This window comes from Sylvia atricapilla, chromosome 12, assembly GCF_009819655.1.
Source record: "Sylvia atricapilla isolate bSylAtr1 chromosome 12, bSylAtr1.pri, whole genome shotgun sequence".
NCBI classification, from domain to species: Eukaryota; Metazoa; Chordata; class Aves; order Passeriformes; family Sylviidae; genus Sylvia; species Sylvia atricapilla.
Window position 1 is genome coordinate 6,876,618 of NC_089151.1, and position 26,443 is coordinate 6,903,060.

Below are 26,443 nucleotides of genomic sequence, written 5' to 3' on the forward strand. Positions count from 1 at the left end.
CTGGCGGTGGTGAAACCGAGCAGGAGGCGCCGCAGACACTGGCCGTGTGCCGGGCTCCCTGAGTCACAGCACCGTCAGGCGGCCGCCCCTGGGTCCCCGCTCCGGGCACATCCCCAGCGCCCGGAGCGCCTCACTTAGCGCCCACCGCCGGTATGACGCCGCCCCATACTGATCTCCCATTGGCTTGTTTATCTGTTCGTCGCCGTAAGTCCCGCCTCCCCGCCCATCTCCGGCCGTAGGATTGGCCGTACCTCACGCGGCGTGTGAAGCCCCCCCGGGTGCTGCCATGTTGGGCGCCGCCGCCCGGCGGAGGGGCGGTGCGGCGCTGCGCTGTCGCGCGTGCGCGGCCCGGGCAGGGGCGCCGCCCCGGGAGCGCGCGGCCGCCTCGGGAGCGCGCCCGGCCCGAGGATGCGCCAGGCGGGACAACGCCGGTGGCCCGGCCGGGCACAGGTGAGGGCGGCTCGGACCCCTCGAGCCCCCCGGGCTCCTCCGCTGTCCCGGGACCGCTGGGCGGCGACGGGGGCGCGGTCCTGCCAGAGGGCGCGGGGCCGGGAGCGGCTGGGAAGGGGCCGGGGGCACCAACTCCGTGCGGGCCGGTGCGGTGAGGTGGGGCCTGTCCCGTCCAGACCCCTGAAGGGCGATGGTGTGGTGGGGTGAGGCGAGGTGAGCCCCGCCCTGTTGCAGAGGTGAGGCGAGGTCGGGTGAGTTCTGTCCCGTCCAGCCCTGTGAGGAACCCGCGCACGAAGAGCGGCCGCCCAAGCCCCGGGCACACACAGCATCGTGGGCCGTGCCACAGCCATCCCCGGGGCTGCCATGGCCATGCTGTAAGCCTTGCGTGAAGGCCGCTTTGGTTTCCACGATTTCCCAGCTGCTGCTGTCTCCGGCACGGTTCTCATTGCCACCTTCGACCTCGGGCGGCACCTGTGGGAAGTGTGCCTGGAACGGGGCTGCTGTACATCCAGACCAGGAAGGACAGAGCGCTGTGCTGCGCTTGTCTCGAGGTGTGCTGGGAGTTCCTTGAGGCTGTGGACTCGTGGGTTATCGCACAACCCGCTGGCATTGAATCAAAAGCACATTTAGTAAAGAAAGCACGCCAGTTTTGACATCAACACGTGAGCCATTTCATACAGGGCCTCAAGTATATTTGTGCCAGGGGCAGAAGTGTTTGCTGGTGTGCTCCTCCACCACGTAGCTCGTTTTTCTTGGAACTCAAATGGAACTTCTTAGGATGAGCTGGAGACATGTGAAAAGCTTTCTCTTTATGCAGAGCCAATGCTACCCTGTCCAGCACCTTTCTGAACATGGGCTGTTATTCTTTCACTACCTGTGGCCATCTGTAATGATCCACAACAGTTTCTGGGCCTTGTGATCCTTGACTATACTATTTAGTTTTTGAGACTTCTGCCTTTGGAGTTCCCAGACTGCTTCAATGTGGAATTGAATGAGATCCTGTAGGAACCATCAGGTTTTTATTCATTGCACCAGGTCACAAACTTCTTGTTGCTATGTGTACAAAAAGAGTCAAAATGCTGCTTTCTATGACCAGAATGGGACTTCAAAGTCACTGTGAAATTCAGCAAAAATGAAGGTGTTTTGTGTGTTTTTTTGAAGGCCACCAAAAAACAGAATGGCAGAGCTCTTAAGTGCTTCTGTTGGAAAATTTAAGTCAGAATGATGTTCCAGGATTGATTATTTAATCTCTGTTAAAAAGAGATTGATTTTTATCTCCTGACACACAAGATATCTGTTGCAGTCTGGTTTCAGTTGCCCATATGAGCTCTGCCTTTTGGGTTTTCCAGGGGAACGTTCTCTTTACAGTGTTCATTCCAATGCTTGACTGCTGGAGAGGTTGATGCACTAGTTTAATTTTTGAAACTAATTTGCTGAGGCTTGTTTGAAGGTTTGAGGCTTGGTGGGTTCTAAAGTAAATATGTAGACATTGTACCTAATTCCAAGCTGGTGTTGGTACCAGTTTCAGGCATTTCTTTCTCAGCACTGTTCCCATGCTCTGCCAAAACCAGTTTTCTCTACTTTTCAGTTCAGTGCTAGATGTGACTTCTGTGCATTCAATGAGCCTCAGTGGACAGACAAGTCTCTCTCTTTTCACTCTCTGTAAATGACAAATGTCTGCACTGTCTCATGGCAAGGGCACTCCACAGCTTAAAAACACCTGCTGCAAGGAACCATCTCCTTCAGATCATTTTGATCCTGCCTTCTCTGAGCTCCATTTGATGTGCTCTTATATGGTGAAGGACAGTGAAAATTTCAGGTTTTTCCACCCTAAGTCACTCTTGACTTTATTACCTGTGATGTCTCTTCCCAGCTGAGGAGTTTTTCCTTGCTTAGGTCTTCCTTTTCAGAAGATTTTGGTGCTTTTGATCACCTCTGCAGCACTTCCAGTTCTGCTCCCCCCGTGCTTAGAGGAAAGGTACCAGATGTGCACACAGAGCTCCAGATGATGGTGCTCTGGGGACTTCAGTGGAGGCACAGTGCTGTTCTTCTGAGATCTCTGTTCCTTCTTCCTAAACTCTTAATTACAGCTGCCTTTCCTCAGCAGTGGCCTTTTTCTGACATGGAGGTGGTTTGGGCTGGTATCCCTCTCCTGCCAGCACTGGGGTGTGCAGTGTGTGTGTAAAGGCTGCAGTACCCACATGTACTCCTGTTTGAAAGCTCCCATTCCAGCTCTTTCAGGAGCTGCTCAGTTCTGCTCGTGCTCCATGTGCTCTGTGATTTGCCCTGTGTAGGGATTGCTTTTCTCCTGCCCTTCAGCACCCACACCCATCCTGCTGTTCCTTCCCTGCCAAACCAGGTGGTGCAAATCTGGTGGGGGAAGAGGAGGCTGCAGGTGGCTCTCAGGGGAGGGAAGAGAAGCTTGTCCTCTGCTCAGGGCCACTCTGCAGAGCCTGGTGGCTGCAATGTTTGGGGGTCTCCAGCCCCATGGGGCCCTTTGACCATGCAAGCTGTGTCTCCATACCCTGCTGGAAGTTATTGCTGGGGCTGGGTTGGCCACTTCTTGCTTGCTGCTGGTGTTAGTGGTGAGCTGGTGACCTGAAGTTCTTGCAGCATCAGGAGCTGGTGCATGGTAGCTAATCACTAGATTTTTTTCGGTGTGTGCCAATATCTCCTAGAGATACCAATGTAGAAGCATGCTATGCTTTGGGATAAGTGAGTTTAAGATTAATTCCACCTGACTGAGATTATTTTTAAGAGGCAGTGGGGTGGAAAACAGGAAAGAGTAACACTTAAACTGAGTGATTGTTACAGAAATCAGCTTTGAGTAGCAGGAGTCTCCTGTTGCACATACTGTGGTGTTCTGGAGCATTTTCAATGGTTTCAGCCTTTTCTACAGGCTGTTGTGTAAGTTAGACATGTCTGTGTGATCTGGTGCAAGCAGGCACACACTCACATGGTCTCTGTTCCACCTCACCTTGTGTCCCTTCAAATGAACTTGATGTTCTTTCTGCTGTAAGAATTTTTAATTCTTCCAGACCATAAACTGCTAAACAGATTTGTGGAGGCTTCAGTATTTATGCCTGCTGTCCATCCAGTTGCAAGGGGGTTTTTGTTTGTGGGGTTTCTTTTGGTGTGATTTCTATAAAGCAAGCCTGGGTAGAAGCCATCCTCCTTGCCAGTATCCCAGGATCCCAGCCTTTTATGTTAACTAGTAAATGTTTTCAAGATCCTTTTGATCTTTGTCGCTGCCTTATTTGAGTGTTCTGCTAAATGTTGGATAAAAAGGAGTTTATGCCAATGAACTTTGTTCATCCTTATGAAGAATGACAGTGACAGTATCACTGCAAATGCTGTATCACACAGAATAAGGAAAAACATACTGAATTTATTAAGTAAATATTTCATAAGCTGTTTTATAGCATCTGTAAACATTTGTTCATTTTGCAAGATAAATTCTTAAGCATTTCTGTTTTCTAGTTTAGTGTCTGTACTACAAAAATACCTAGGAATTCAGTCAGGGTTCAGTTTTATAACATGTCCTGGGCAGTGTAGGCCCCCCCAGACTAATGAGATGCTGATTGCAAACAAAACACTTGCATTGGGGGTGGTTTCTCTTCTGTGCTGCAACTGCCCAGTGCAGTGTCAGGGTTTGCTCTCATGTGCTGTAACTTAATGTGCGTATCTTGGGATGGGGAGATGAGTAACACTGTTTCTGAAATAGACCATGATTCTTGCTGCTTGTAGGTGTCTTTTCCAAAGGTGTTGATCTGCTGCTGGTACCAGTTCTCTTTTTAAATCTGATCTTTGCTTTTCCATTTTAAGTTTCAAATGAAAACTGAATTCGTCATGTTTTTCTCATAAAAAAAAACCAAAAAAACACCAAAAAAGGTCAAGTGAGTGTAGTAGATGAGAAATCAGAAAGGCACAGAACAAAAGCTGGGTTGTAGGTTTCTGTGCTGTCAGAGGTTGAGAAGATTTCTGATATCTCTCCTTTAAGTTGGTGCTAAAGGCAGTTTGGCCAGTTGTGGGCAGCAGCTGTGCTGAGACAGACTGGCAGGTAGGGATTGAAGGAATTGATTTACCAGGAAATACTTGGAAGAACAAAAGGAGTGTGAGTTGACCAAATATTTGTGTTTAGGGAGTATAATAATTCTGTGCAAACCCTGCATTCCTGGGGATTAAGTGGCATTGGCAGAGGGAGATATTTTTAACTGTCCTAATTGAAGCTTTTAACTACCCACAGTGGACACAGAGGAGCGCTCTTTTCCTTTCAGAAAGCAGATTTCTGTGTATTTAAACACTAGCATTCTCTCTCTTTGTAGGTTTCTCCTCCCCAGGCAAAACAAGCTCACTGGATCAGGCTTTTCCCACAGGACATATTTTCTACATCATCTCTAGACTGACTTATCTATTTGTCATAAAATTGTCGAGGTCCAAGTAGTTGTTTTCAGTTTGTGTATTTAATTTGGAAGAAAGATTTATGTGTCCCAAAGCATGTCTATTATTTCCAGCTATTTCAATTGGTCTAATAAAAGATATTACCTCATCTCACAAACCTTTATCTCATTTAGGGACTTACATCATCACAAATACAGCAGCATTGCTTTTACTGCCAGTGTGACAGACTCCATGCCCTGTCCTTCTAGTGCTTCCTGTCACTCCCAGTTAGTGCCTCTCTGTGTCTGGTTTATTCTGCACTCTTGTGTGTGTTTCTGTCCCCATGTGCTGAGTTTTGAAGCTGAGGAGATGACTCTGTCAAGCTGCTTTCTTCCCATTCTTCTTCAATAGGTTTGTTAGACTTGTCCTTTAATACTGTATCTCTAGAGTGCATCTTTTGGGAGTTTTGAGTTTTGTCACTAGGATGTTTGAGAATGTTGAAAGCCATACACAGGACAGAAGGTGGCATTCAGGATAGGTGTGTTTGATACCACAATGTGCCTTTTCCTGATAATGACTTGCAGCTTTTGACATTTTAGGAGCTGTGGATGGAACCCCAAGCTGAGGAGTGGAACCTTTTATTGAAGGCCTCTGTGTAGACCCTAAAGCTTGAACGAATGAATGAAGAATAAAAATGCTCCCTGGAGTGGGCGTGTTTGGAACTGGTAGTGCTGCCAGGGTCCTGGTACCCTTGCTGAGGGCAGAAGGCTTCTCCATTGAAGCTCTTTGGGGGAAGACTGAAGAGGAAGCCAAACAGCTGGCAGAGGAAATGAACATCTCCTTCTACACGAGTCGGACTGATGATGTCTTGTTGCACCAGGACGTAGATTTGGTTTGCATCAACATCCCTCCACCACTAACTCGGCAAATTGCTGTCAAGGCTCTAGGTACCTTTTTGTCCTTGGAGTTGGAACAAAAATCCATAGCTTGTTGGCAGATTGAAATTTGAAGCTGTTACCCCAGCACAATTCTTGTTGCACCCATGGGCAAATGCAGTGCTAAAAGTTTTGTGTGGTGTTGGGAGAAAGGTTACCTGGGTTTTTTTTTTCTAAAAATATTGTTAATAATTGCTTATAGCTTTGCTTGAACCAATTGGGCTAAAATACCTTGTTCAGTTCAGACTGAAATTATGGTAGGGAGTTTGTAATAAAAATCAGCTGTATTAGAGTTAATAATGAGAGGATAAATGGCTTTATGTCCATTTAAAAACCCAGAGCAACAGAAACAAACAAACCTTAAATTGTTTAATTCATTTTAGGTTTTCCCATGTTCTGTACTTGGAAAATGAAATTTGCTTGCAAGGAGAAGGTTGTTTAGCTCTACTTTATGCTTTCCCCACAAGTAAAATCAAACTTAGAAGTTGAAAGCCTTTGAAAAAATATTTGTATGCACTCAGTAGAATCTTGTGAATTAGGAGCTAAGAAATGCTTTTTTAGTTGTGACCCTGACCACTACCTGGACCACTCTTGGGACATCCATGGCTGAGGAATCCTTCAGCCTGACACAGGAGGGCAGATGTTGGGGACAGCAGGAGGAATCCAGCTAGATGAGGAAGAAGGGATGACATCCCAGACTGGTTGGGCAGGGAGATGGGAGCCAAGTGCCCAGGCATCCTGACATTTCTTAATTCCCCAGCGTGTGACTTTGTAGTGTTAATGTCCTCTCCTGCAGTGCAGCGTGGGTGTCAGTTTGCGTGTAATTCTGTAAATAACAAGGGTGATATTTTTACTGTGTTTACAGGAGATACACGAGTTAATTTTAGGACAGGTAATCTCAGACCATGTGAGCCAGGGTGGTTTGTTGTGCCTCTTTTCTCTCCAGTAATTTCTTTTGGAAGTAAACAAGTCCCTGCACAAACATTTGCAATGCCACTTAGATTATCAGAGAGAGATTTCAGGCTTTTTTTTTTCCTTTTCTTTTTACATTGTTAGATTTGTTTACCATGTTAGAGTACTGTCCTTTGAATTTTAAAGTAGTCTGATTTTTAAATCTTTGAACTGTAAGTTAGAATTTCTCTCTTCAAATATGCTAAAAGCCCTTTAAAGCACTTGTTGGGTTATATGCATTTCATTAGGTCTTGTGGCTCTTGATGATCAGATGGGATAAAAAGAAGAGGATTGAACTTTCTCTGGTGAATTACTAACTAAAATGGATTTGGATTCCTTTATTGAAAGCTGGGAACTCATAAGATGGCATTAACCAGAGGAGGAAAGGGAGGTAAAGCTGGTGCAGAAATACAGAGTTGTATGTATGCTTGAATGCAAGTTTAGGAAGTGGAAGGCTGAAAAAGCCAGGGAAATGGGTGGATGTAAGGGAAAAGGGCAACAATCACTTCCTCTGTCCTGAGATGTCCTGATCTACAGCCTGATGCAGACATCTCAGACCAGTGTGATGCTGACCTTGCCTTTCAGCTTTCCAGGTTGATTGCAGTGGTATTTACAGGTCTGCTGCCCAGTATATCATGACTTATTTAAAGCCAGTGTTGGGGTGTTTTCCTATGCCTGAATGTTCTGAAGGAACACGGAACCAGGGTAGGGCTAAAGATGGCAATATTTTCTTTGGAAGTTGAGACTGATACAGTGATGGTTATAATCAGAGAATTATTGGCTGTGAGTTGTTTATAACAGATTGATGTTTAGTTTCCAAGAGACTGAGCTTTAGGAAATGTCAGAAGTGGTGCAGTAATAATGGTCTTGTGTGTTGTGTTTTGTTGGGCTTGGTTTGTTTGTTTTAAAGTGGTGACACTTTTATCACTTATTTTAGTACATTTTTCAACTTTTTAAAAAAATCATGCTTCTATTTTTGTTCCTGGTAAAGAGGAGAAAAAAGCCCAATTTTTCCAGGTGGTGCAGTTCCCTTGCCTAAGTTTCTTGCTGACAGGCATCCATGAACAAGCCTGGGGACAAAGCAGTGACACTGGTTTGAGTTCATGAACCAGACAGAACAGATCAAAGCCCAGGGGATAGTTCATATTAAAATCAGTGTAATCTTATGGTTTATCTCCACAACAGGCAAAGCAAGAAGCTGTCTTTAAATCTGTGCTTCTTTTGGTCTCAGAGGAACTAAATAAATTTAATCAAATGTCTGTGTTGTGGTTCGTGTCCCACAGTTAAATGCAACATCCATGCTCTCATGTCTCCTGGCTGGTGAGGGCCTCAACTGAAAATTTTGCAGTTGTGGTTTAGGAAAACAATATGGTACGAAGTTCAGGTTATTCATTACCAAAACAATAGTAACAATCCCAGGGATGTAAAGCCACACTACCTTGAAAAACAAAAGGCATGGCCATTGCTTTGGTAAGGGACCTTGGAGCCATCTCTGACTTGGCCCTTGTCCTTGCTTCATGGCCATCTCTGAGCCTGGGGACAGCTGGAGGGATGTTCCACTGTAGGCAACAGCAGGATTATCCCTGAGCTGTTACGTGTTCCCAGGTCTCCATGCTGGCATTGCACAGTGGGCTGTGCTGAGCTATCAGTGTGCTGCACTGGCTGCCATCCCAAAAAAAGGCATCAGCCAGTTTTAGCTGCTCAAGTGGCTCAGCCTGGGCTGCCACAACAGGCAGAGCACTGAGTGAGGGTGAGGCTGGTCAGCAGAGCAAGGAGAGCCCAGTGTGAGGAGCTGCCCAGCATGAACAGGGCTGTCCCCAGGCTCAGCCCTCTCTGCTCTGTGCCTGCTGCTGGGAGCCAGGGCTGGGCAGGCAGGGGAGCAGCACCAGCAGAGCACACTGCTGCAGAGCTGTACCCGGAGTGTACATGGAGTGAGAATCACTCTGGTTTTCTGCAGGCTTTGAGGATGCAGATCTGCTCAGGATGATGTGAGCATCCTTTTCTCTTCTCTGGTGGTGCTTTACTGTAACCTACCTGGAGACAAGTGCCATTTTCAACAAGGCAGTGTATAAACTGGACTGAAGCAGCTCCAGATGTCCATGTGCTTCGGCTAGCCCTGAAAAATACTGAACTGTGTGTCGTGCCTTGCCTTGCAGCAGGATTGGGGACAGGGGAGTCAGAAATGGTCCCTGAAATGGGGAGTTACCAATGGACAGCCAGGGTGTCCACTGGGAGTTTGACCTCACCCTTTGTTCATTAAAGCTGCTGTAGGCTCATATCAATACAGAGGATTTCTCACTTGTAGTGTTTTCATTTTCTGACTGGATTTCACTGGTGTCTATTAGAAGCAGAGGTTCCGAGTGTCCTGTAGCTGTCCCCTGGCTGAGCTGTGTCACAGGAGCACGCTGGCCCCGTGGGTCCCGGCAGGGCTGGCTGGGTGCAGCCGGGAGGGGGAGCACGGAGGGGGGGGGGGATCTGCCTTCTCCTTGCGTTCCACACACTGACTGAGGTGTCTGTGCTGGTACCTTCTCCCTGGGAGTCAATTAAAAGCTGTTCTGAGCAGGGAGCACAGTCTGCTCCTGGCAAAGGAGGAGCTTTCAGAGAGGTGCCTGCCACCGTGTGCAGCGATTTCTGCAATTCTTGGACAGAAACTGTGGTGTGCCATGAGTGACCTTCAGGTCTGGCATCCCCAGTTAGTGTCTGTAATAACCGTGTTAGGAACAACGTGGTTATTACACTGCAAAATGTTTAGATAAGTATTTGATCAGAACAGATGTAAAACAGGAAAAAACAATAAAGTAAAAATAAAGCCCTGCCATGGAAAGGGGAATACCAGAAATGCTCCAAATGTAGGAATCGGTTAAAACTTGTACTGTCATGCTCTTTTGTATTACTTTATTTCTGCTTTAAAGTTAGGGAAAAAAGGAGGATTATTGACTGTCCCTATTGATTTAGGCTGAGCACAATGTAAAGTGCATCAGTAGCAATAATAGTGCAGTGGGTCAGCTTGGGGCTGCAGCTCTTGTCTGTGTTGAGAGTGACTGTCAACTCGGTCACCTTTTATCTGGTTGTGCAAACAGGCTGTATGTACAGACCAAAATTATTTGCTTTCTAATTAGAAAGAGTTGTTTAAAAACAGTCCACTTACCAAAACATTATTTCTAATTCTTATGTTCTGTACACAGAATCTGTATGTATGTCTTTTATATATATACATTTTTATATATAAGTAAATTGCATGTCCCATTTATATTAATTAATTAAAAAGAAATGAAGTTGTATAGTGATGGTGAAATACAAAGTGAAAATCAGATTTCCCCTCTCCCCACCTCTTCCCTGCAGGGTACATGCCTTTTTATTTTTTCCTCTGGCTATACAGGTATTCAAGTGATTTTTTAACTATAGCACTCACATTGTGTCTTCTTTGATGCCGTGTGATGCCATTTGGACATTTATCTTTCATCATGTAAAAATCCCCTCTTTATTTGGAGTCTCCCTCTGTGAGCATTTGTCAGCTCTGCAACTGGAGCATCTTGGAAACAGCATTGAGTCTCGCTGCACTTAGCATTCCTACTTTAGTTCCCAGACCTTTACCTTAGAAATTGCAGCAGGAAATCCCAGCTCTTAAACATATCACTTGTTGGCAACTTTTGGGGCATCTGAACATTTTGCTCTTGTGTGCTAAATCCTGTATTTTTCTTTTCATTTGTGCTGCAGGAATAGGGAAGAACGTGCTGTGTGAGAAAGCTGCTACCTCTGTGGATGCCTTCAGGATGGTCACAGCTGCCAGGTACTACCCCAAGCTGATGAGCATCGTGGGCAACGTCCTGCGATTCCTGCCCGCCTTCGTGAAGATGAAGCAGCTGATAGAGGATCACTACGTGGGCAACGTCATCATCTGCGACGTGCGGGTCTACGGGGGCAGCCTGCTCAGCCACAAGTACAACTGGATCTGTGACGAGCTCATGGGAGGGGGTGGGCTGCACACCATGGGCACCTACATCATCGACCTCCTCACCCACCTCACCAGCAGGAGAGCAGAGAAGGTCCACGGTCTGCTCAAGACTTTTGTGAAGCAGAACACGGCCATCAGCGGGATCCGCCACGTCACCAGCGACGACTTCTGCGTTTTCCAGATGCTCATGAGCGACGGGGTCTGCTGCACCGTGACTCTCAACTTCAACATGCCCGGGTCCTTCACCCACGAGGTCATGATTGTGGGGTCTGCCGGGCGCCTCATAGCTCGTGGGACAGACTTGTACGGGCAGAAGAACTCTGCGCTCCAGGAAGAGCTGCTGTTTACAGACTCTCTGCCTGTCAACAAGGGCCTTTTGGATAAGGGGTTTAAGGACATCCCGCTGCTTTACCTGAAGGGAATGGTGTACATGGTGCAGGCCCTGCGGCAGTCGTTCCAAGACCAGGAAGACCGTCGGACATGGGATCACAAACCTGTGTCTATGGCAGCCTCTTTTGAAGATGGTCTGTACATGCAGAGTGTGGTAGAGGCCATCAAGAAATCGAGCAGGTCAGGTGAGTGGGAGACTGTGGAGGTGATGACTGAGGAACCAGATGCCAACCAAAACCTCTGTGAGGCACTTCAAAGAAATAACTTATGAACATTCCTACCTTGGAAAATAGGACAATTAACACTTCTGGCTGTAATGTAAAAAAACCCAGTTTTTAAGAAATGTAGATTCTTATTTAATAGCCTGAGTTTCTTGGGTTTTTTTTAAACATGTAAAATATGTTCTGATATGAACAGTTCTGATTTAAATTGTTTAAAGAGTTTTAAATGTTTCTGTTTTTTGCAAACATTTAATTTTTGTCTTGGAGACTGGTAGGAAAACTTGAATTGCCCTTTGCACTTGCAGTAGCTGAAGTGAATTGTGGGATCTCTGCCGTTGTGTGGCTTGGAAATGGGACACAACCCCTGTTGCACAGGTTGCTGATTTAACCATGAGAGCACGTAGAGCAAGATCAGGGAGTATCTGTTGTTCAGATGCCTTTTTCTTCTCTCTTAGAGACTGATTTATGTTTTAATCCTCGGTTTGTAAAAAAGAGTTTAGTGATGTAACAGGTCTCTAAACTCCTATAGGACAAAAAGTAGAAGGAATGAATTAAAGTTAGCAACATAAGGATCAGCCTTTTGGCTTCCTGTATGCGGTAAGTGTCTTTCAAATTCATTCAAACTGATGTTTTATTTAAATGATACTATAATTCTCTGTTGTTGGTGTCTTGGCAGGAAAATCTTCAGGAAGTCTGTGATGCATTGAGCTATTCTTCCATATCTGTAGACATTATTTCTTCTACTCAAGAGGCTGCCTGCATCCAGCAGCTGTTTTTCCATAAGCTCAGTGCTTATGTCAGTTGTGTTTACTGCCTGGCAGCACCGGTGCTGTGCCTGTGGGGCCACGTTCTCATTTCTGTGACTGTTAATAAATAAATGCCTCCCAGGGTCACGGGATTGCCACAGTGTCGTGGGTAACAAAGTTGTACAGCATGAACCTTTCAGGGGCCTGAAAGTGGAAGGAAGGAGGTATTTCCTACCTCTTGCAGCTCTCTTAATGTGCTGGCTGGGTAACTGTCACACTACACACATCCTGGTAGTTGAGAGAACAGGGACTGAATTGCCATGGGTAAATGTGCTCTTGATTTCAAACACTGGCTATTAACCCTCTGGTCCAGCCCATCTTCAGACTCTCCTGCAGCTGGTGTCCAGTGGAGAGATTTGTTGGCAGGTGATGGGGTGGAAGTTCATTCCTTCTAAGAAATGTTTCTTTCTGAGGCAGGTATGTGGAAAGGATAGTCTAATTTTACTACATTTGTTTTGTGTACTTGAAAGCTTTTTTTAAAATGTATTTCCCACTAAATTGTAACCCTGTGTATTTATGTATATTAACATGCACGCTGCTGTTTCATAAGCTGGACCTTCGTGAAAAGTATCATGTTTTCTACAAAAATAAAAACTTGTGTTTGTTGGGGGAAATTTTTATGCAGCTGTGTCCTTGTGTTTGATTTGGTCAAACAAATTTTCACTAATAAAAGTGAACAGGAGACTCAGAGCTATGACTCCATATGTGGTGAGTCCTTCCTTACCTACTGTAAAAGTTACCAGAAGACACCAAGTAAGAAGCAAAATCCCTGTAGTATTGATGGGACCACTTCCTTGGTGTGTAAATTAGGTATTTACCTTTGGATATTTACTTTCCAGACTCTGACAGAAACAAGTTACTGCTGTGCTGTTTTAAAGGGTAGGAACACGGCCGCCCTTGTGCTCTGCACAATCTCATCTCTACTGTGAGCTGTGTGAAGGAAGTGCATGGTTAGATTGGGTATTAGGAAAAGATTCTTCACCCAGAAGGTGGTTGGGCACTGGAATAGTCTCCCCAGGGAAATGGTCATGGCCCAAATCTTGCCAGAGTCAAGGAGAATTTGGACAATGCTCTGGGTGGCATAGGGTGGGATTCTTTGGGTTGTCCTGTGCAGGGCCAGGAGCTGTACTCAATGATCCTGCCATAGGTGTGAGTGTCTAATGTCTGTGGAGTCTGTAAAATACTTGCTATGTAAAATGGATGAGATAATAATATGTCTTGAGCTCACCTGGCAGTCACCACCTTCATTCACATAGAAAAGCCCTGACTATTTTCATGCCGGTTTGGGGTGTTTTGAAGCTGTCCTTGTGGAAGTGAGAACTTTCTTTGTGCCTTTGTCACTAAGCTTCTATTGAGCAGAAAAAAAAAAAGTGCAGCTCCTTCTTTAGGAAGAGAAGGAAGCACAAAACATCTCCAGATGATCCCAGTGAAGGACGGACGGTGCCGAGACTCCTGAGTGAGAAAGACACATGACCATAGAATTGTGCGGCGAGGTGAAAGGGGCCCCTCGTGGGCTGGCTGCAGCCTGAAGCTGCGCTGCACAGACACGGATGGTGACCGCGGCAGCGCCCCTTCGGCCGAGGCGGGTTCCAGCCCTGAAGCCCGGGTTCCCCCGTGCACTCCCCGTGTGTGTAATGCAGATGTTGTGCATTAGGGACAGGGGCCGGCCGGGGCTCGGTGTCCCCGTGTCAGCGGCTGCCCGGGCACATCCAGGGCCCGGGGGAGCAGCGGCGGCAGCGCTCCGGGCCCGCCCATCCCGGCGGAAGCGGCGGTTGCCGGGGAGCGGCGGGGCCGGGCCCTCGGCTCCTGCGGGTCCAGCCCAGCCCAGCCCGGCCCGGCCCGGCCCGGCCCGGCCCGCCCGGGAGCGCTTCTCCGCCGCCTCCCTCGGTGAGTCCTCTCGGGGCAGCCGCACAGACGCTGCCCGGCCCGGGCTCGGGAGCGGCGCAGGCCGGGGGCGGCGGGGAGCCGGGCCGGGAAGGGCCCAGCCCGGGGAGGGAGGCTGCGGGCCCCCGGCATCCCGGGGCTGCGCTGCTGGCAGCGCCTCCCGAGCCCCGGGAGGAGGGAGCCAGGAAGGTCCCGCAGGGGTGCCCGGTTCCCCCGGTGATGCCCGGTCCCCCGGCGGTGCCCGGTCCCCCGGTGATGCCCGGTCCCCCGGCGGTGCCCGGTCCCCCGGTGATGCCCGGTCCCCCGGCAGTATCCAGTTCTCCCGGCGGTGTCGGTCCCCCGGCAGTGTCGGTCCCCCGGCGGTGCCCCTCTCGCTCAGCGCGGTGCCGGCTCTCAGCACGTGTCCCCGGGCACGGCTGGTGTTGATCTCCCGTGCCAGCCCTGCCGGAGGAGTTGGGGCGGCCACACAAGCTCCAGCCTCAGCACGGGGCTCGTCCGTGTATCCCAGAGGAATCCCACGGGCTGCCGTGTCGTCGTTTGTCCTCGCCCTCCGGAGAGAGGACTGGGCTGCAGCTCTGCAATGGCCACATCTGTCCGCCTTCCAGTGCCGAGCGCGGCCCTCGCTCAGCTCCTGCCCCGGCTGCTGCAGGAAACGCGTCTGACTCCTGGGCAGATGTCCTGGCTGCTTTATCCCTAGATCTGGTAGGAGACAGCAGCTCCCAGAAATGCAAATGCCAGTATTGCACCTGGCTGTACCTGTCCTGTTTTCGGAGAGACAAAATGGGTCTTTGAGACTGGTAGGTGGGGGAGAGCTGGTGAGACCTGGGGGAACACGTGTGGAGAATAGGATTGAAAGGAAAATATTAGTCTCTCCCATAGTAGTCAGCAAGGAGAAGGTTTAGGCAGGGACAAAAATCACTGGCTAGGTTCACAGCACATTGACCTCTAGTCCCAATTCCCAGTTCTTTAGGAGGAATGGTTGCAGATCCATTGGTGCTGTTTTGGTGTAACCCTCAAGCATGGAAATTATCCTGATGTGGCTTTCCAATTCAGCTAAAACTGTTGAGGAAGGAATCAAACATGCAAGACCAGCTGCACGGAGATTAGCCCTTTGATTTGCTGCAGATGACTTGCTCTGCTTATCACAGCTTATCACAACCGTGGGATGTTTTTTCCCATGCTTTTTGCAGAGATTGGCTCATGACGCCAAGAAGCTGGGCTGGCATCAGCTCCGTGTGGTAGCAGCTTCCTGGCCAGGGACCCAGGCACAGTGAAAATGTCATCTGTGAAAAAGAGGGAATGCTTCAAAGTCAGATGCTGAGGGTTCAAGGCTGTGAAATGCACCTGCCTGAGGCTTGTATTTTCCCATGTTTTGCAGTTACTTGAACTACAATGCTGAAAACAAGCCACAAAAGGAAGCTGTGGTTCTCACAGGCTCTGAAAGGGCTCAGTTTACCAGGGAGATAAGTAGCATTTTTACCTCTTGGTCAGCTGCAGCAAAGGGCACAGAGTCAAGTTAATGGTTATTAAACCTGCAGACACTCTGGGAGAGAGAGAACTGGAGCTTGCATTGCTTGGCTCCTAGGGCAGCATAAAGCCATGGTTCTGGTGGAGAAGGGAGCAGCACAGTGGGCTGAATGAGCAGTGTTGGAGTTGTTGGTTACTCCAGCAACTGCTCTGTGTCTCCTGTGGCTGTGTGGGATGGCTGGGAGCTGTGACACTTCCCTGGGGAGGCCACAGGCTGCCAGGGGAAGGAACAGAGAGGAGTGGCACACGTATATCTGTTTGCCTGGACTTATTCAGCCTGGTTCTGCAGAGTGTGCTGCATCTCACAGCCTGTGAATGCATAACTGGTGTGTGTCTGGTGGCAGCAGGCCGGGTGCTGCATTGTCGACGTTCAGTTTTCTGGTGTGGTGGTAAGGCAGATGCTTTCCTGCGTGCAGGCAGCGGTCAGGTCACTGCCCAAGAGGCCTGACCCTGTTCCCTCATCCCTCTCCTCTGTGTTCGTGATTATGTGCTGCTGTGTTTCCCTGGTGCTTGCTCCTGTGCTTCTCTGATGCCCCTGTGGATGTAAAAAGCCGTGTTCCTTTTGGACAAAAGGTTACACGGGCAGAAAACAAACCCAGTGGAGGAAGTGACTTGTTTGATGCAGTGGCAGTGAGTGGAATTGGCTCAGCACAGGACTGCTGGCGCTGCAAAGCTGTCCCAAGAAATGAAGCAGGTGGGAATGACAGCAGAGGTCATACAGTCCTTCTTGGCAGGAGTGAGGGTCTCTCATTCGTGTCCCCCCAGACAGGCCCATGGTCAGCAGGAGCAGAGCAGCAGCTTGGGAAGTCTGTGCCAGTGGTTGGTGACTGAGGCTTGGCAGCTGCTTCCCAGGGCTGGGACACTGCTGCTGGGGGCTTGTGTCCCTCATAGGTCCCTACATAAGCAAGATGCTCCCTGTTGTAATGAAGTTGTCTGATCTCAGATCCCAAGCCAGAGGTGATGTGACTTGCAAATCAGGGAGTGGGTGTCATTTGCAAATTCCATGCAGCAGGGCAGGGTGCAGTTGGGATGTGAAGGTATAAAATGAGCCTTCCATCCCCCACCTCCCATCAACTTGCCTTTCCTCCTTCATTCCCCCGCAATAATTGTCTGCTCTGTTACAGGTCTTGATTTCAGCCTGTCATTTTGCGTGTAAATCACTGGGTTGGGACTCGAGTTCAGATCAAGATCAGCTGTGCATTTCAAAGCCAGTAGCTGTTCTGGAGTTGTCTCATGGCGAATGCTTCCTTTTTTTTTTTTTTTGTTTTCCCCTCTAGAATAAGAGAGGCTGTTCTGGCTTAGTTGGATCCATTATCAAGGAGATTAAATAATACCAAGCCAGCATCCTTTTATCTCTGGCTGAGAGTCTGTGCCTGCTTTTCAGAAACAGCTTTTCCAGAGCAGCTGGGTGCAGGCTGCACATGCATGCTGGTGTGCAGCAGTCAGCACTGCTTGCATTGCCTCTGTTGTGTCCAGGAGATGAATAACAGCGTTTTGCTAATGGGTCTCATGTCAACAGGGGTGATTTAGCAAGGAAGACTGCAGTGCATTAGTTGCTATGACTCAGACTCACTCAGCCTTGCACTGATCGTTTATTGGTTTATAAATTAAACTGCAGATGCTGCGTCCCGTCAGTGCTGGCATGCCAAGGATCCTGAAAGGGGTTCTTCCCATCGAGTTGTCTCAGAAATGTTTAAATTACTGCCTCAGGAGTCAGGGAGTGCAGGTTGTAGCCCCAGCTCTTACAGCAGTGACTCCAGCCAAGCTGCCCTGGCGCCTGTCAGAATTGTGGTGTGACTCTGATGAGGCTCTTGTGGCATCTGCTGAGAGCTCACCAGTCTGTGCCTGCTGGTGTGGCATCCTGCATGCCCATGTTCTGAGCGGGTTTGTTGTAGGTGTAAAAACACTATCCAGGAGATCCTGGTGAACAGTGCAGGGGGATTGATGCTGGCTGCTCCTGTCCCTTCCTGGTGGAAGGGTTTGTGCTTCTGTCATGGAGAGAAGAGAAGCCACAGGGACCTGGGCTGGGACTTGTGGATCTGTGCTGCTTTGAAAAGTACTTCAGAAATGGAAAACGTTCTTCTAAGCAAGTAACTCTGTTCTCCCCAAGAGCTGAGAAACCATCTGGGCTCTTCCCTAGAAATCTGCCCTATGTGGTCCTGGAGTGAAATGTTTTATCTTTTTGTAAAGTGTCCCTCTGAGGGTCAGCCCCAGCCTGCTCAGGGATGGTCACAGCACAGGTGTGTTCTCAGGGAGGATATGGCCATGTGGAGCAGGAGCTTCAGCTTCCTCTGGACAAACTGTGTTTGAACCACAGGAGCCATTTAGAGGGACCCCAGGGTACAGGATAATTCAAATCTCAGGCTAAAACCTCTCAGATGATGGCCAGCTACCTCCTGTTTCCTGTTCACTCCTTCTGTGTCTGCTTTGGATGTTTCCATATGAGACAACAAAGCCAGGAAGGATTTTTTGTACCAAAGGTATCAATATTACAGCAACTGTGGACATTCTCAGCACTGGTAAAAACACCAATTAGACCCACAGTAGAGACAGTGCTGTTGGACCCCTTCAATAGCACTGTCTCATGCTGTTTCACCTGCATGCAGTCTAATTTGGGGTGGTTGCTACCTGCAGGATATCTCTGGAACTGGGGGTGAGGTGTCAAACCAAAGTCAGAAATTCCCATATATCTATATCTATATCTATATCTATATCTATGTCTATATCTACATCTATATCTGTATATATGATGTAGCTCTTCAGTGGCTCAGTGTGTCCTGTTCATTTCTGTTTCAGTGGTGGTTGGCTTCTGTGGCAAAGGCAGGATGTGTGAAGGGCCATCCAGGATTTCTGGGCCCATCCCTCCAGACCCAACGCTCTTTCCAGAGTATTACAAACGCCCCTTTTCAGGTGAGTCCTCGATGCTTGTCACAGGTTTGGGAGTTTGTGCTTTGGCATGACACAGCTTGATGTCCTTATCCCTTGGTGTCCTCAACAGTCTCTATTCACACTGATAAAAGTGCTTCTCGTGGTGATCCTAAAGTGGCCTGTAAGCTGGTTGAATAATGGGAAAGCATAAGGCAGAAGTGAAGAGGGAATCTTCACATTGTTTGTGGGCTGTGGGTGCAGAAGACTGAGTTAAGATCATTTCCTGATGAGGTTCTCCTTTTTCTTTCTCTGCAGCTCGAGGGAGGCTGGAAGGAAATGCTCAGAAGCTGTATTTAACCTCTGGCCCCCTGGACCCAGTTCCCAGCCCCTACCCTGCTTTGGGCAGTGCCCATCAGGCTCAGCCAGCCCCTCGCATTCGCCCCAGCGGGAAGGATTTCCTGGAGAAGGGACAGAAAGGGACACTCAGCCTCTTACTGCAGCTCCAGGGGATCTCCCTTGATGAGGGGGTGCCAGCTAAGAGTAAGTACAGCCAAGTCACTGCTGGCCTCAGCTGCCTTTGGGGCCAGGGATGAAGCACCAGGGATTTGGGGTGGATTCCCAGGATCTGCTGCCCGAGGAGAGCTTGAGCTTCCAGGGCTGGTCACCCCATGTGCAGCTTTGGCAGTGGAGTCACCTGTGCTGTAGCCAGTGATGATTGGTTCCAGTCTCAGGTTTAGAATGAGAAGAGGGACTTGAAAAAAGGTGCAAAAATTTGGACTTCTTCATAGTCAAACTTCTATATGAATCAAGCAACACCTTGATGTATTGAGGATGTTTAACATGGTGAGTTCCTAGTGGGTGAAACCAGGCAGGATTTGGGAAGAGTGTCTGTGGATATGAGAACATCTTTGCAAAAGATGTTCCCTTCTCCAGGGCAGGCATTTCCCCCAGAATACATTCAGGAAGGAGATAAGGTTGAGCTCTGGGTGTCATTTTAATTTACTTCATGTGCTGGCATTGCTCTGAGCTGGTGCCAGTGTGGTAGATGCCACATCTGCTGTGCCCAAACAGAGGGGGAACAGCTGAGCATCTGGTTCTGTCAGCTGAGATATTCCCTGTCTTGGGGAGCCCAAGGAAGGATACTTCTTGATTCAAAACCAAAACAAACCCCTAATCCATGATCTTGGTTGTGTCCACTTGAATGTGGGACAATGGCTGACCCTGAAACCAGGAACAGTGCAAGTTCAAGGCTCTGCAGCCCTCTCTACTTCAGAAACACCACGTCAGCTGAACTGGGACTTGACCTTGCTCTTGAGAGGATGCTGGCATGGCGTGTCTGGCATAGTCCATACTGGGACAAGTGGAGAACGAGGGAGTCTGTGAACACCAGCAGTGTGCACAGACCTGTTCTGATGCTCGTCTGGGCATGGTGGGATCCTCTGGCAGAAGAGTCAGTCTGGGAGTGTACATCTAACAGGAGCAGGATGCAGAGATGGTCTAATCTGCAGGAGAGGGAAGAACTTGCTGGTTGCATGGGCTGTTGGACCAGCTTTGGAAGGGATCTGTGGCTCTGGTGCCAGCACTCCACGAGCCTGCATCCTGTGGCAGTGTCTGGGAGGTGAAGGTGTGTCTCCCCTTGCTGAGCAGGGAAGGAGGCCAAGGACTACGAGAAGGAAAACGTGAGGCGGATAAAGGAGATTCAGAAGAAGTGCAAAGAGAAGGAGCGAGCCCAAGAGCGCAGCCAGCCCACGCCTGTGAAAGCTCTGTGGAAATCCCAGAAATACGAAAATGTGGAGTCAAAGGTGAAGGCCAAACTGCAGGTTGGTATCTGTGGAGGAGCTCTTGAACTCTTCAGGCTTGGGGTGTGGTTCAGCCATGAGGGACAGTGGGATGATGGAGACAAGGGAGTCCTGGAGCCTGCAGGATCTGGGGGCAGCTCAGTGCTGAAGCACAGTGGGCAGATATGGTAGAGGGACTATGAGTGAGAGCATGTGGTTGGGTCCAGAGAGTGATTGCTGCAATAATCCCTGTCCTGCTTCCCCTTCTTAGCCATATTTTCTGCCAAGGAATGCTCCCATCTGCCTTCTCAGCTTCCCCATGTTTGAGGCAGCATTTCTCTGGGGTTTGTGCCAAAAGGCTGTGGCATTTTGCCCCTTGGATTGTGGTTCTCAGAGGTCTGATTATGGTTCTCACATCTGCAGGCTGCATTGAGCCTCAGTCCAACTATTCCCACCCTGTGGGTGCCCAGTGGGCAGTGTGTATCCACACATCCTTCCCCAAGTGATTGTCCTGGTGAATAACCACTGCTCAGGGGGCACACAGACATCCCCAGGCAGTCTGGGTTGAGGCCTCATAGATCAGCACAGCACAGTGAGGGTGCTGAGTTGGAGCCTTTAAGTTCCTCCCCATCTCTGCATTGTTTTCCCTTTCTGTGGGCAGCTTTTGATGCTAAAACGATGTGTATTGATAACAACTGCAAAAATTGGCAAGATGGTTCCCAAGCCAGTGGTTCCAACTGCTGTGTCCCTTCTTCCTGGTGTGTCACCGACCTCTTTGATATCTGTGACCCTTCCACACATGGGAGCAAACCCACGAGAGCTTCAAGAACGCAAGCCTACGCTCTTGTTTGACAAATCCTCTGGGTTAGAGGAAGATTGATCTCATCTCTTCCTTTGTTTTGGGGAAAGGGGGTGGTCTCTGCGCAGGCAGTCTCTGCGTGGTGCATTACTTGTGCTCTGTGTATTCCTCCAGAGAGGCCCTGCCACTGACTCATGATGCTTTAACTGTTGCTGTAGCTCTCCTGGAGCTGAGGTGTTCCCTGTGAAGGAACTCCACATTCTGTGGAGGTGCTGCTGCTGCTCAGAGCTTCAGTTGATTCTGCTGGATCTCGATGACTAATGCAGAGTTTTTTCTCTGTCATCTGTCCCTGAGGCTGTTAACTGTAGCAGTTGTCTTGGAAAGGGTTCTGGCAGTCCCAGTGCTCCCATGGAGGGAGATGGGGCAAGCTGTGCTTTGTGCTCCTGAGGTCACAGACTCAGTCAACAGAGCCAGCTGTGCTAGGTGAAGGCAATTCCTATTACAAGAGAGATCCAGAGCTCCTGTTGAAATAAAACTGATCATCTTTGGAGAATGAACAGTCTGGGCAGTGCTGAGGACTTCCCATACCCTGCTCCTCACACCAACCCACCAATGTGGCTGCCCAGTCCCATCATCAGTTTGCAGCTCTGCCCAGCTGAATGGGGCCAGGCAAAAAGGAATCTTCTCCAGGAAGCTGCAGTTCAGCTGAGACCTTGGGTATTTGTAAAGATCTGGGGGTGGCCCTGTGCAGTTCCCATCACTCCTAAGGGCAGAGCAGTGCTCCAGCTGCATTTTTCGTAAGGTTACCCACTTGCCACAGTTTCACCTTTCAGTTTTCAGGGTTTGTTTGCAACAAGAGTGTCTGAGATGGTCCCAAACCACCTGCTGGACATCAAATACTGTCACCCTGTGCCACATTTGAAGATGCCCCTCAGATGCAAGTCCACCAGACTCCTTCACTCTCTGCTCCTTTTTTCTTTCTAGAGTGATATAACCACAGATTTGAGGTGCTGAGCAGAGCAGCACTTGAGAACAGCACCTCAGCAGGCAGCTTCGTGCCTACCTGCTTGATCCAAAAATGTTTCTGCAGAGTTTCCCCCCTGTTTCTTAGCGATTCATTCAGTGGCCAGGTCTGGATCTGTTGCTGTTTGTTGGCCTTTGCTGGCTGACTGCAGATTATCTTCCCCCAAGAGCTTCTGCCAGGCCATGGCAGAAAATGTGTGCTGCTGTGTGCCTGCTGGAAACCTGTGGCTGAGCTCGTGGTTGACCACCCAAACTTGGTTGAGAGGGTTTTTCTTTGCTCCAGCCTCCCTCCACTGGTGGATGTCCTCTTGCCTTTCCCAGGAGACCTCCCCACCTCCAAACCCCGAGGCTGTGAATTTCCTGAGGGCATATTCCCGCTGTGGCTCTGGGATCAAACCATGCAGACCACTGTCCCCAAGGCCTGTCAGAGCAAAAGCAGGAGCAGACACAGAGGCTCCAGAGGCACAGGGTGCTGAAACCAAGGTGAGTTACACACTAACTGCATCCATGCCAGGGATTTCTGACACTGATCTCTTGTTCCTGCTTTGAGCTCTTCATGTCTCCAGAAGTGCTGGGTCAGATGTGGTGCATGAGCAGGGAGATATGTAAATACTGTTCCTGGCTGAAGGGAAGGAACAGGGTCTTGGTCACTAGGGTGGTGAGATGGATATTCAGGGACTGTTAATTCGAGCGTCATCCTCACTTATAGTTAAGGAGATCGTGAAGTTCCCTGTGAAAATTCCACCTCCTCATGCCAGCAATCTCAAATCTGCTCTTCCAAGGGCTTTGCAGGAGGTCTTGGGGATTTGGAGGCTATTCCCACTGTAATCAAAGGAACTGTGGCTTCTGGATGTTAGATAAAAATTTGGGAAATTAGTCTGCGTTTTAGTAAGGGCAGTTAAATCAGCATTAGTAGTTAAACCTTTGAAGTAGTCTGTTTGGGTGGTCCTAAACAGCTCCATGACTCATGTCCTTTTCCCTTGGCAAGTGTGAGATTGTCAGCTTGTTGGTTCCTAAATGGCATGAATGACTTAATTAAATAGGACATGATCTACAAAGGAGGAAGACTAGGGAAATCTTAAATGCAAACACAGCCACCTTCTCCACTGTTTTGTCCAGCAGAGGAGCCATGGTGGAGGTGCTGTCTCTGGGCAAGTGCCCCAAGGATCAGCAAAGTTCCTGCACTGCCAGGGGTTCTGTTGCATTTCTTGGCCTGGTGGACACCCAACCTGTTTTTCCTCTGCCCTCAAAATGCATCAGTAGGAGCCATGGGGATTATGTCAAGCCTGTTCTTTTCTGTCCTTCTGGCTTTTAAGGCACATGGTCATCTTGGGGACCTTAAAGAGGCCAGGTTTAGGCTTGGCTTTTGGTGCCTGCCTTCCCAAACCACGGCCATAGCTCCTGCCTGTCTGTGGCTGTGCACTGACACGGGCTGTTCCCATGGTACTGCCTGGTCTGCTGTCACACAATTCAGTATCTCTTGTGCTGCCTTTTTACCTTTTCCCTCGTGTGGACAGTGGCAGCTGGCTGCGTGCATGTGCCCAGCCTGCCCCTGATGCCTCTCTTCTCTCCTTCCAGATGCAGGTGGAGGGCAGGAGCATTGACTTCATCAGGCACAACGCCTGCACTGCCAAGCGGGCCCCGCTGCGCCGCTCCCAGAGCCTGCAGGCGCTGGCCGAGCTGCTGGAGCACAAGCACCGGGAGCAGGAGGAATACAACACCAAGCAAAAGGGCCACGTCCCCCAGTAGTATGTGTGCCCCTCTCTGCTCCACGGGATTGTAACAGCCTTGATTGCACCCCCCAGGTTCTGCCTAGAGAAATGGGCCGGGCACAGAGGTGCCCTCGCCATGTGCGGCAGTGCCACTGTCTGTGACTTGGGGAGTAAACGCTGTCCCTCCTGTTTTCTTGGCTTAACCAGCATCCCATGCCCAGTGTGACAGGGCTCAGAGGGAGTTTTGTCTCCTCCTTGCTTGCTGTTGTAGAATTATGCTGATATGGGGAAGCTCTATTTGCGAGATGTGCTCCTGCCCCTTTGTAAGCTTTGTTCCATGTGGTGTAGCTTTGGTGTGAAAAGGTGTGGTTTTGGAGAAGCAGAGAGCTCACTCTGCCTCACAGGTGTTCATTCTGCCTTGGACCTGAGTTCTGAGGAGCACCCAGCTAGTGCTGTGCATTTTGGGGCTCTGCATGGAAAACAGAATCTGCCCTAGGACTGACTGTGGTGCCAGTCCTTTGGCTGTGCTGTCCTCTGCCACCATCCCTGGCCGTGATCTGCTCTGTCCGACTTCATTCTGCCACTGACCCACAGATGGTTTGGGGAGGACTCGGTGAGCCAGAAATGAGGAGCAGCAGCCCTTTTCTCCCAGGAGCACGCGTTGGCCTGAGTGCATCTCTGCCAGTGACCCTTTGTGGATGTGGAGCACATTTGCTGGTCCACATGTGTGGTTTAAACACAATGCATCCCCCACCATAGGGTGTGTGCCAACACCTGGGTCCCCGGGGTCCTCAGCCAGTGAGGCGGAGCCTGGCAGGGATTGAAGGGCACATTCCTGGCCTGTGCCTGTGCCCCTGGGCCAGCTCTCCTGCCAGATGTGCTGACAGCTGCTCTCCTTTGCCCCCAGCCTGCTGGAGAGGAAGGAGCTGTGGCGCAAGCAGATGGAGGAGCGGCTGCGGAACCTGCCAGACCCCGACACGCCGCCCGGCCACACCAAGATGCCCGAGAGCCAGCGCCTGGAGACCCTCAGCAATCTGAAACAGAGTAAGAGGAAAAGAAACAGGGATTCCAGCTCAGAAAAATAGACAATCCTGGACAGGATAAGGGAGAAGAGACACAGGGACACAGATTCCTGCCACTTGGAGCGTTGCCTGGATTAAGGCATATGTGGGCAGGATGTGAGCTTTGTGCATGGAAAGAGCAATCAGTGTCCTGCAGGTGACAGGACTGGCTCTCTGGAGCAGACATGATGTCTGGACCTGATGTTAGAGTTGCTATTGCTCCTAAAATTTTAGATTTTGGTTGGAAGGGACCTTCAGAGGTCTCTAGTCCAGTCCTTGGTTCTCAAAGCTGGAACAGGTCCCTCAGGTCCTCATCCAGCTGAGCTTTAAATAGAAGGGTTCTAGGTCTTTGTTCCAGTGCTGCCATTGTGTTCATGTTCATGTACATAGCACTAGAAAAAGGATGGATTTCTTTGCTCTTCAACTTACACAACTTTTTTTTTTCTGTTTTTACAGGCCAGGAGCAGCTGATGAAGGACCTGGTTCTGCTGCCAATGGGTGGAGACAGCCTGAAGATGCAGAAGAGGCGGGTAGAGCTCGAGAGGAAACTCTCCCAGATAGACGAGGCGATCAAAATTTTCTCAAGGCCAAAAGTCTTCATCAAGTTGGACTCCTGAGCTGGTGGGGCCAGGTGTGCTGTGCTGCTCTGCCTGAACAGCCTTTGTTGCTGGGCAGGAATGGACATCACTTTTTGGGAAGAAGGAGAGGAAGCCAAGTTCCAGACCCTGGGCCCATGCAGGTGCTGATAACAGTGCCCAGTATGCAGCTGGCATCTCTTGCTCACCTTTCAGTGCTGTGTCTTGTCCACAGGAAAGGGAGGGAGATGCCCTGATGAAGGCCCTGCTCAGTGGTCTGGAGAACAGTTGTCTCTGCTGCTTGACTTCTCACAAATCAGCTCTCTGCTCTGGATTTGTGGCATCACCTCTTACTTTCCACTTCTTCCTACTTCTAGAAACTGGTAGGAGGTCTCTTGTGCTGCTCCCTGTGGTATTCCTTGTCACTCTCTCTCTCCTGAGCTGGACCATGATCATGGGTCATCCTGAGCACCTGGGGACAAGAAAGAGGCAGAGAGCTTCAGTGTTTTCTGCCCAGGGAAGGGCTGGGCTGTCAGGAGGGTCCAGTCAGATGTCTGGAGAAGCCTTTATTGTCTGTGTGGCAGGAGATCCTCGAATAAATCATCATTTCCATCTTGCAGTGTGTGTGCAGCTCCCAGTAGGCTCAGCAGGGTCTGAGGAGTGGTGTGGGGAGCAGAAACCATCAGCATTGGCACAGTGCAGACAGGGGATGAGCTGTGGGTTTCACAGTGCTGGGTGCTGGGACGTGGTGGTGGGACATGGACTGGAGAATGTGCAAAATCCTGCTGGATTTCCATCCACAGGCTGGCAGGACACGGCTGGGAAGGTGCCATCACACAGGTGAGCTCACTGCTGCCTTACCTTCAAATGCCACGCAGGAACCTGTGCAGACCTTTGCAAGGATCTTGCTGCATGAAGAAAATTCTAAGCTGTAAGAGATGGCTGGAGGGTTTGGTGCATCTCCTGCTCAGCAGAGGCACAGGGCCACAGGTTGGAGCCATATCCAGCTGAATTAGGAGGGTTTCCAAGGATGGGGCTGCCCCCATCACCTTGCTGGGCTGCTGTCTCCAGACAGTGCTGGCCTCAGGGAGAACACTTTTTCCCTTGAAATCCCATCAAGTTTTCCCT

The 26,443-nt window shown here is 49.6% G+C and overlaps 1 protein-coding gene across 2 annotated transcripts; it reads left to right on the forward strand.

Moving 5' to 3' along the window:
* Positions 1 to 351: 351 nt before the first annotated feature.
* Positions 352 to 25,927, forward strand: LOC136366502 (glucose-fructose oxidoreductase domain-containing protein 2). Of its 2 annotated transcripts, XM_066327591.1 has the most exons (10): positions 352 to 450; positions 5,430 to 5,777; positions 10,434 to 11,246; positions 18,296 to 18,409; positions 18,683 to 18,907; positions 20,015 to 20,187; positions 22,289 to 22,450; positions 23,546 to 23,715; positions 24,587 to 24,723; positions 25,197 to 25,927. In XM_066327591.1, exons 2-10 carry the CDS (start codon positions 5,525 to 5,527, stop codon positions 25,355 to 25,357), a joined length of 2,208 nt encoding a protein of 735 aa, XP_066183688.1. In that variant the 5' UTR covers positions 352 to 450; positions 5,430 to 5,524; the 3' UTR covers positions 25,358 to 25,927. The 2 variants fall into 2 exon arrangements, with proteins under 2 accessions (XP_066183688.1, XP_066183689.1); XM_066327592.1 differs by lacking the exons at positions 18,296 to 18,409; positions 18,683 to 18,907; positions 20,015 to 20,187; ... (2 more) ...; positions 24,587 to 24,723; positions 25,197 to 25,927 and having other exon boundaries at positions 10,434 to 12,702.
* Positions 25,928 to 26,443: the final 516 nt, after the last annotated feature.